The following is a 10460-nucleotide window of genomic DNA, read 5'->3' on the forward strand; positions in this document are numbered from 1 at the left end:
GCCTTTACAAAGTGTTGTGTAAGAAATAAAATCTTTACAATGTATCTTTGCTATGGTAACCAATATGTTGGATTCATGTTAATGTGTATTTCCAGACATTTTAAAATATTTTGAAAAATCTAATAAAAAAACGTTACCATCAAACAATAAAGTGGCAGCCCCCCTGCGATGACTCTGAGGACCCCCTAGGGATCACGGACCCCCATGACTTAGAGTATATATCAAAAACCATGTTGAAATTACCCCTAGCTGGTGCAGTACCTACCAGTATGATTCAACTGGAGAAAGGGTTAACCATATACTTGGTGAAAGGTTAAAAATCTACAAGCTCACTCACACAACACATCACACCGCGCTGTGAGCATGTAGATCTATTCTGCTATTTAGGCCATGTTTTATCTTATTTATTTATTTCGAAATTTGCTGAAGAAATGTGCCACATGCCCAAAGTGGTTAAGGATTATGAAACATAAATCAATTAGGGACACATAAAACATGAAAGTAGACTCATAGCCGGTGGCACGACTTGAATGCGGAAAGTGAAAAATGTAGCGTGTGGCCAGACTTTGGTCAGTGCGAGGTATGTAGGAAGAATGGGCAGCTGTTCCTGAATGCCTGTCTAATCTTCAGCTGAAGACTGTGAGTTAATGAGTGTTGCGTTGAGGCCAGGGCAGGGCGTCCTGCTATCCTCTGGGCTCACATTCGCTGCTTAGGGAGGGTTCTCCGTGTACAGGGGCGTGGCTACTCCCCCATTGCGTGCAGGTATGACAAGCGCTGGAGTTGTCCGTGCAACACTATATGGTATTGTGAATGTCAGCTGTGTGTGTGTGTGTGTGTGTGTGTGTGGGTGAATGTGTGAGTGTGGGTGAATGTGTGAGTTTGCGACAGCCCCTTCTCGTCATAAAAGAATGTTTTCCCGGGGAGAAGGGTGACCATGTTGACACAGTTGCTGGATCGTTGTTTTTAGCCTCCATTCGGAATTTGCTAAAGGGGGTGTGCGTGTGTGGGTGTGTGTGCGTGTGTGTGTGTGTTGTTGGGAAGGAGGTGGGGGGGGCTTGGCAGTGCGTCAGGAAACGCGAGCTTCCGCCCCTGGAGAAAAAGTGCCACATTGGCTACAGCTGTTGTATGGCACTGGGGGAGCCTGGGGGCTCACTGCTGCTGCCTGGGATGCCATCCCTGACCTGGGCAGAGCCAGGGCCATGATGATGTGCACGCCAACCCCTCAGTCCTTCAGACCGCCCCCCCCCCCGTTAGCAGCCCCCACCAACACGTCCCTGAGCCCCATTCATTCATCTGTCAGAGGCTCATTCTGTTCTTCTCTGCCTGACCCGGCCTTCGGTGCTCAGCGCCAAGATCTGAGCCAATAAAAGAACTCTTCTTTCATAATGACTTACTCACACCTGAGCAGGCATGAGACACAACCCTGGCGTCCACATGTCTTCATGCTGTAGGTTAAAATCTTTATCATTTTTCTCAATCTTTCAAAAATGTATGAATTTATGAAAATAGCCAAAGTATAAAATAGGGCTTTAAGTGGATAAATATAAAACACTTTTTGGGCGTTTTGTGTTTTTGTTTGTTTCGTTTTTTTCCTTGAAACTGCCTACAAAAATCCACCTGCCCCTGACAGTTCACTTGTCCTCGCAGTAATGGAGCCTTGTGATGGCAGCGGAGAGGGAGCGCAGGGAGACATCAGGGGGCATTACCATGGCAACCAGGGTCACTGGCAAGCGTCTCCGTGGAGCGCTGGGCCAGGCAGTGTTACAGGTTGTTCTGCAGTAAACAATGACCTTGTTGTGTGTGCTGCACAGGAATGCTGTAACGTCTGGGAATATTCCACCCAGGGCAGGAGGGAGAGAAAGAAACAGGGGGGTGAGGGGGGCTTTGTACCCCCCCCCCCCCCCCTCTGCCCAGCAGCAGCACTGAACTGGTTTGTCTCTAGCGGCGGCAGCGAGGCGGGACTCGTTTTGTCACCTTGTCTTATTAAGCACACAGTAACACCCTGAGTGTTAAATTTAAATTAACTCTCAGTACGCAAGGGGATGAAAAAATAGTATTAACTGAGACACATTTAGAGAATAACTGACACGGATGATCGGGAAAGCTTGTAGTCAGTGCGGCGAAACCAAGTTCCACCGGCAAAGTTGGAACATTGGCTGCAGAACTACTAGAGAGTTTTTAACCACTTCCCAGCTTGAGTCCCTTTTTGGGCATGTCAGTATTAGAGAAAATGTCCAAAAACCTGTCAAATAACAAGAATCAGAAGCAGATCAGCTATTTTCGCTATTTGACAAAGTATAGACACTTAGACAGTAGGGCTTAAGTGGTTAAAAGAGATGAGCACAAAAACCGTGGCCTCCAAGTATACACTCCAAACCATAACATATCACTAAGAAGCTCCTTGATTGCAAAAGAACAAAACAATTAACGCTAATTGAAGCAATAGTTGTGTTCCAAATAAGAAAGGCAGCGAGACTGCCAGGAACACAGGTGACTGTAGTCATATATAGTACATGCAGTTGTTGCTATGCGTTTCAGTGCACCTGAGGAAGAAAACTAGTTTGAAACGTGTAGCCACATAATCACTATACTTATACAATATACTTCTGCTATTTTCTGCGAATGTTCCACCTAATAGAGATGTTTCAAGTGGTTAATTTGGTGCACAGCTATTTCTTCAATAAACATTCATATTCATTCGTATTAAGACACTTCCGATTAGTATTGCATTATGCTTTCCTACTTCTAACAGAGAGAAAGAAGTTTGGAGTGCAGTCATATCAACTAGAGCACTGGTTCTCAAAGTGGGGTCCGGGGACCCCCAGGTGTCCTTGGGGGGTACTAGGGGGTCCCCAGCTAAATGTGTTAATATAGCATCACAATAATTTTAACCTTTTATACTTTGGCTTTGTGCCGCGCTACGAGCTTGTAGATCTGCTATTTTTGAAAAATCTTGAAAATACGTGCAAACCTTTTGAATATATGTATTTTTTAAAGCGAACATTTGTAACTCAAATCTTTGCTTCTAGAACAAAATGTTTTGAAATGGGGGGGTCCGTAGCCAAATACATATCATTTTGGGGGTCCTTTGACATGAAAAAGTTTGAGAACCACTGAACTAGAGCACTGGAGCAACAGCGAGTGTTTGTCTCCCCTCTCCTCTCCTCTCCCCCCCCCCTCCCCTCCCATCTCTGCTCCTTTGGGGGCAGTGGAACGGCGTTGGGTTGGGGGGCTGGGGGCCCAGGCAGGCAGGCAGTCCTGGTTACGTGTATGAGGGATGAGCTTGGCTCCTGTGCTCCTGGCAGCTTCACAGCTGTGGAGCTCTTCTACATATATGGGGCAGCTGCAGGCCCAGCTGTCGCACGGTGTGAATCACACGACAGCAGCGCTGGAAATAGAGACGGCCCAGTAATCCTAGCACCGGGCCGGCTTCACGTTACTCCCACCCCCCCCCCCCCCCCAAGACCTCGTCCTCCTCCTCCACCACCTCCTCGACGCTCGCCACTCACCGCAGCGCCGGCCAGCGTGCCCAAAGACACAGCCGCGGCTGTCCGCTCGCACGCACACACACACGCACACAGCAGTTTTTGTTCCTTTTACGGACACGTCAGTCCATCTGTTTTCAGGGCCGTCGCTGGCGGGGCCGGCGGGCCGCGGCGCGTCCATATTTAATTCATTTAATCCGTCCATGTCTTTTTTACCTTATGATTCTATTCTTGGGGGCTGAATCACCTTGCTGGAGGTTTTAAAAGAACAGACTGTTCTCCTTGTCTAGATTTCACCTTCAACATCCGGCTGCCTGGCGAGGTAGAATCCAGTACATGTCCCCGGGGACCTTGGAACAACTCCACTCAGCAGTGCATTAGTCATGCAACAGGTTGTTCTGTTCACAGAGCACAGAGCTGGAGCAGTCGCACTCATTAAGAACCGTCAAGGAAAAAGTAATTTTTGGGGAATAAGATGAAACATTTTGCCCCCGCACGTTGGCGGCTGTACGCGTCTGTGTGCTTTGCGTACAAAAAGGATTGTATTGCTATAGTCGCTCCAGACACTTATGTATGCTTACCGGGACAGTCCCCCCGCCCCCCCACCCCCCCACACACAGCTCTGTCGGTTGTTGATTAAATCGTGTGTGTGTGTGTGTGTGTGTGTGTGTGTGTGTGTGTGTGTGTGTGTGTGTGTGTGTGTGTGTGTGTGTGTGTGTGTGTGTGTGTGTGTGTGTGTGTGTGTGTGTGTGTGTGTGTGTGTGTGTGTGTACCATGGACCTCTGGTGATTAAATATGCAGGGCTCCAGGGGAAACTTTATCCGTGCTCCTAATGTGAGATGTGAGTCAGTGTTGGCTGGGGCTGCCTGGAAAGCCCAGACCAGGAGGGAGGGCTAGTGAATTGGGGAAGGGGGGGGGGGGCAGTCCAGCGGCCTCTATGCTTTGTATATGTACTACAGCCTACAGAGCCTTCTGATGTCCGAGCACAACACGTGCAGACGGTATGGGAGACGGGCAAACGGCGTACGCTGCGATGAAGCTACCGAGCACATCTGCGTTCACTCATTAACAACCCATTAGCAGTCCTTCTTATACTCGCAATATCTTGTCACGGTGGTGGTGTTGTCGTTGTGTGAATGTGGAATTTGGCACGAGAAAAATGATTTCACCCACTGCTTTACACCTGTAAACCTGTGATGTGACAAATAAAACAGATTCTTTGGTTTTGTCACATTAATTGACATCAGTGACGGCCCAGTAATCCAAGCACCAAATAACCTTGAACAATATTAGATGTTAAAATAGTACATAAGTAGTACATAAATAGTACAAGCACCACAGCGACTCCGCTCATACAGCAAAGTCCTATTAAGATTAACCACTTAAACCCTCTCTAGACTAGTAAAATAGACCTGAGTTGGCACTGTACTTGGTGGTGCGCTCGTTTTTCAGTCTACAGCAAATCTCTTCGCCGAAAAGCTCAGAATGTGTCGCAATATTTTTGGCTAATGTTCCTCCCCAGAATACGTATGGATGCTGGGGTTCTAGTGGTCAAGAATCTCTTGTTCAAGGGAGACATCTGAACAAGTTTGCCTCCCAATTCATTAACTTGGAATTTTAATCACTTTCAATGTGAGGGTCCTATTTTTGGCACGTCATTATTGTCAAACATTGTCAGATAAAAAAAATAACAGATCTACAAGCTTATAAGCAATTTTGTTAAAACATTTAACGAGATCAATATATCGTATTCCAGACAGAAGGCGTAGAATACATCAACGCCTTCTTCCCAGTCTCTTTACAGGTATTTGGGGAAGAAATCGTCATTAAAAAATGTTCTTTTAATGGCTTCCCAGGTGCTAGAAGACAACGACTACGGGCGCGCTGTGGACTGGTGGGGCCTGGGGGTGGTCATGTACGAGATGATGTGCGGCAGACTGCCGTTCTACAACCAGGACCACGAGAAACTGTTTGAGCTCATCCTGATGGAGGACATCCGCTTCCCGAGGACGCTGGGCCCCGAAGGACGCTCTCTGCTCTCGGGCTTGCTCAAAAAAGACCCCAAGCAGAGGTGAGGAGTTATACAGTACATTATAACATTATACAGTACAACAGTTGGTTCCGGGCCGAGGAATTTGATAGGACAAGAGCCATTCCGCAAGTGCTGATATGCAGTACAACAGCACTGTTTGCTGTGGTGCTCACTAGAGCTCGACTGATATATCGGCGTTGTGAGCTACACGCTCACAGCGCGTTCACAAAGCTCACAACGCTCACAACGCAACGCATTGTGAGCTTGTAGATCAGTTATTTTTTAACAATATTCAATAGGACTTAACTTAAATTATATTTAAATGTTCTTAACCGTTTTAGACCTGAGGCTGATTCTAAAAATAGCTGTCCCGGATTGAAAGGTATAACAATGTATAGGTTTAACAGGTCTAATATAAAGTGAACCGGGCACTCGCTGAAGAAGGCATTGTGCGTCCTAACCGGCTCGCCTCTTTCTGGCCGTTTTTAGATGTGCATAAACGTTGAAATATTCTCAACTTTTTAGCACAAGGCATGGAGTCGCACCATTGGTCACAGTGCTTTTAAACAAGATTGCCAAGTACAGCGGTAGCGCTAGCAGCCAAACGCTCAGAGTGGACACAGCCCCTGTTTGCCAAGGCCTTTCTGAAGCGTCTGTGCCTGTAGCAACGCGTCTCGATGTCACCGTCCGTAATGTCACCGTCCGTAATGTCTAATCACTCCATTAGCTTGTTATTTAACCACTCAGCCTATTTGGTCTATATGTTGCTAAGCAACATCTTTGTTGATGGAGTCCTGAAGGAGCTATATTTGTTGACGGAGCCAAATAAACAAAAATCACAAGCTGTTGTCTCCCATTACTTAATTAATAGGTTATAGTAGTGACCTGTGGTATAAAAAACAATATCACATGCAAGGTTGTGCTGTTATACTGTACTGTATATCAGCACAGTTGTGATTCATCTGTAGATATTCTTCTAATAAGATATTGTTTAAACATCTTGTGATATTGTTTAAAATTAGTATCTTATTATATCTATTGTCTCTAAACCTACGGAGAGAGGTAATTGCAATTAAGTATGAACTACAAGACGGCACAGCTAGTGTCCAATTCGTCTGCAATGATTGACATTGTCAACCAGTAGGTGTCCTACCCAGGGACACGTGCTATTTATATATTTATATTGTATTAGCATATTCTGCCTTACAGATTGGTTAAAATAACGTTTTATTCATAAAAATAAGTTCTGAATTGGAGCTTTAAATACAATTTTATACAGTTTTGTTGTGCAAATGCAAGTGTCTCGACTAATTTCCGGTGCTGCGTTTGTCTTCCAGGTTAGGAGGAGGGCCAGACGACGCCAAGGAGATCATGCAGCATAGGTTCTTTGCAGGGATTGAATGGCAAGACGTTTACGAGAAGAAGGTGTGTTGCTGCATTTTTTATGCCACTTCAACTTCCCCTCATTATTCTGTTGTTGTGGTCTTCTACCTCCTAATTATGCCCCTTCGTACGACACGCGTGTCGTGTCGCGTGTCAGAAATAGACAGATCTGCAAGCAGTGGTGGAAAGTAACTAAGTACATTTACTCAAGTACTGTACTTAAGTACAATTTTGAGGTATTTTTACTTTACTGGAGTATTTCCAATTTTCAATACTTTTACTTCTACTCCACTACATCTCAGAGGCAAATATTGTACTTTTACTCCACTACAATTATTTGAAAACTTTAGTTACTACGGTAGTTACTTTCTAGATATAAATTATTACATTATAAAACATACATTAACCACTTCAGCCCTATTTTATACCTAGGCTATTTGAAAATAGCCGATCTACAAGCTCACAACGTGTCGCATCGCAACGCGTTGTGAGCTTGTAGATCTGCTATTTTCAAACATTTTAGTACTTTTACTTTTGGTACTTTAAGTACATTTTGATACCAATATGTTGTAATTTTACTTAAGTACATTTTGAATTCTGGACTTTGACTTGTAACAGAGTATTTTTTATATTGCAGTATTTTTACTTTTACTTAAGTAAAAAAATTTAGTACTTTTCCCACCACTGTCTGCAAGCTCACGACGTATCAGGAATCAGCTATTTTTCCTGACACGCGACTCCGCCGTACGACAAACTATAAATCAGGCTTTAAGGGAGGGGATAGCAAGCCCAAACATCTGAGCATGTGAACCGCCAAGAGACCTTGTAGATGTCACCAGGCCCACAACTGTTGCCAGAGTGATTGACGGCACTGATGTGCTAATGTCCTCATGTGTCCCCTCTGCACCAACAGTTGGTCCCACCCTTCAAGCCCCAGGTTACCTCAGAGACCGACACGCGGTATTTTGATGAAGAGTTCACAGGACAGACCATCACTATAACACCACCCGGACAAGGTAACGGATACACACACACACACACGCAAGCACACGCACGCGCGCACACACACGCATACTTTTATTGAGTGTTGTTAGGTTGTGTCTTCTTTTATAATTTTGTTTTAAGCTGTTGTTTTTATTTTGGTGAAGCTTCCCAGCTTAAGATTTCCAGATATATGTACCTGACCAGTGCATTTAAGTGACAATAAACTGAATCTGCACACACACACACACACACACACACACACACACACACACACACACACACACACACACACACACACACACACACACACACACAGACACACCCAGACACCATAGTTAATATACACGCACACACCATACAACTATTCTGTATCAGACAGAACATCAGTATGACTTGGAGTTTGTGTTGTTATGTTTGTGATAAAGTGCACAGGTCACATAAATTGTCTAACCTCCGAGAGTAAATTAATTGTTATTGCCTTCTGACACGTATTATAACCCCCCACCATCTAAGAATATACTAAGAATGATAGTGAGAAATTGGAACCTTCAATTACTTCCAGCCACTAAAGCCAGGTACCATGTTTATTTTAGAAGTGTTACCAAGTTATTTTTCATGTCAAGACCCCAAGATGGTTGTCACTATTCCATTTCAGTTTAATTTCCAATTAAAACTTGCCTGTCGGCTCATGAGAGAACGCGTCGCCCGACGCACTTTTCTCTTTTGAATTCTAATCGTTGCTGGTTTGGCATCCCAGCACATCTTGTACTTGACAGGAATGATAGTCGTGCTGGAGTTAATGCTGGCGGAGTGGGGGTGTGACAATGAGTGACAATGATTTTACAAACTATTCCACAGGTATTCCTGGCTCTCCTGAGAGCACTCTGCCCTCTCCTGGAGATCCAGAGACATAAAAGAGTTGTACCCAACTTTACCAAGTCTCCCCTCCGTCCATCTCTCTCTCTCTCTCTTTCTCTCGCTCTCTCTCCATAAGCATGCTAGTCAGCGTTATCAACTTCCTGATCACAATACTGAATAGATAAATATCACAATTGTTATTGATAAATGTAATAATACTGAGCTACTCCCACAGAGCGGAAGGATGAATTGAATTTGTTCATTCTTCTCCTTCTGTGATCCAACCTTAACCCCTTCCCTCTCTCTCTCCCTCCTAGATGACAGCATGGAGCCCTACGATAGCGAGAGGAGGCCACATTTCCCGCAGTTCTCTTACTCAGCTAGCGGGACGGCCTGAACAAGCATATACATACATTCCTCCGATCTCATCTCCCTTTCACCCCCCACACCCCACCCCGACTGAATGCTGAAAGACTGGGGCCACGGCCCTCTCCTCCCCGCATTGTCTACAAATACCTTTGGTGGATATTCTATTACAATCTGCCAGTTCGGTTTTACAGGAAGGAGGAAATACTAGACAAACAAAGAAAACTGTGGCTGTTTTGTGTGGCCTTTGGAACAGATAAACACTACCCTGCGTTTCCTGCTTGTTACGCTGTCTACAGAACAGGCGTTCGTGCGCCACGCTGAATAGGGAAACGGTATTCTTCACAAATTAGACCATTGCTGTGAATTTGCAGAAGGGACATCTTGTATTAAAAAAATAATAATAAATGAACCAGTTGATAATGAATTGACCATTTTAAAGTGGACAACATGGCATACAGTGGACCAACAGCATAGATGTGACCAATGATTATATACGTTGTGTGTTCAAAAATCATGTGACCTTCACTAAAGCGGCTCGTTCTACCCTCATGAGCTTGTCTTCAAAACATGTTGGGCTTCAAAAAAAAATGAATGTACCATATCAAATAAAATCAAAAATGTCTGCATTAGTGACTTGTTGTAGAACGTGATTCTCCCTGAAACTGAAATGTCAACTTGCAGAAGGGATATTTATTAACTATTTCCTCCCCAATTTGAGTACGTTACCAAACAAGACACCAACAGATCTCAATGATGTCATTATGTGAAATAGTTGTGGAATACAGTCTGATATGATGATTGCAGAACCAGAGTAATATCGTTATGAAAATGGTATGAAAGCTGTTTGCACACCCTGTTGTTCTCCATGTTTGTATTCACCGAGAGACCCGTTTCTGGTTGCCTGTTCCAACACCCATTTTTAAAAAAAGAACGTTTCCCAGCATCTCTGAAGTAAGTGCTTAGTACAAGATGCCTTCCTGACTGAATGCTGTGTTAGCGCCTCCTGCACAGCAGAATCCTTAGCGTTAATTTAACTCTTGAGAGTGTGAAGAGTGACCCTTATACGGGTCCATTGTTATACTCTTGGAGTTTAACCACTCTTCAACCTGGTGTCCCTTTTTTGGGTGTGTCATGATAGGCAAAAACTTCAAAGATTTCCCAAATTAGCCGATCTACAAGGTCACAACGCATAGTTTTTTAGATCAGCTATTTTCGCAATTTTTGAAATTGGGCTCAAGTGGTTAATTAACATGCAGGGTTTTCTTGTGTGTTTCTCTGAGGTAGTTAGGTACCAATTATGTGCTCTGTCCAATCAGAGCATCTTCTCTCTCTCTTTCTCTCTCTCTCTC

General features: G+C 44.4%; 1 protein-coding gene across 2 annotated transcripts in view; it reads left to right on the forward strand.

The window, feature by feature from the left end:
- The window catches only part of akt1 (v-akt murine thymoma viral oncogene homolog 1), a 50478-nt gene extending 40449 nt beyond the window's left edge, over nt 1–10029 (forward strand). For both annotated transcript variants that reach the window (XM_084043900.1, XM_084043901.1), the window contains exons 11-14: nt 5342–5556; nt 6855–6942; nt 7814–7916; nt 9060–10029. In XM_084043900.1, the coding sequence (XP_083900026.1) occupies nt 5342–5556; nt 6855–6942; nt 7814–7916; nt 9060–9139 (486 nt within the window). In that variant the 3' untranslated portion in view covers nt 9140–10029. The remainder of the gene's footprint in view (nt 1–5341; nt 5557–6854; nt 6943–7813; nt 7917–9059) is intronic.
- Nucleotides 10030–10460: the final 431 nt, after the last annotated feature.

Source organism: Gymnoscopelus microlampas, assembly GCF_963454915.1.
Source record: "Gymnoscopelus microlampas genome assembly, chromosome: 20".
In the NCBI taxonomy this organism is placed as follows: Eukaryota; Metazoa; Chordata; class Actinopteri; order Myctophiformes; family Myctophidae; genus Gymnoscopelus; species Gymnoscopelus microlampas.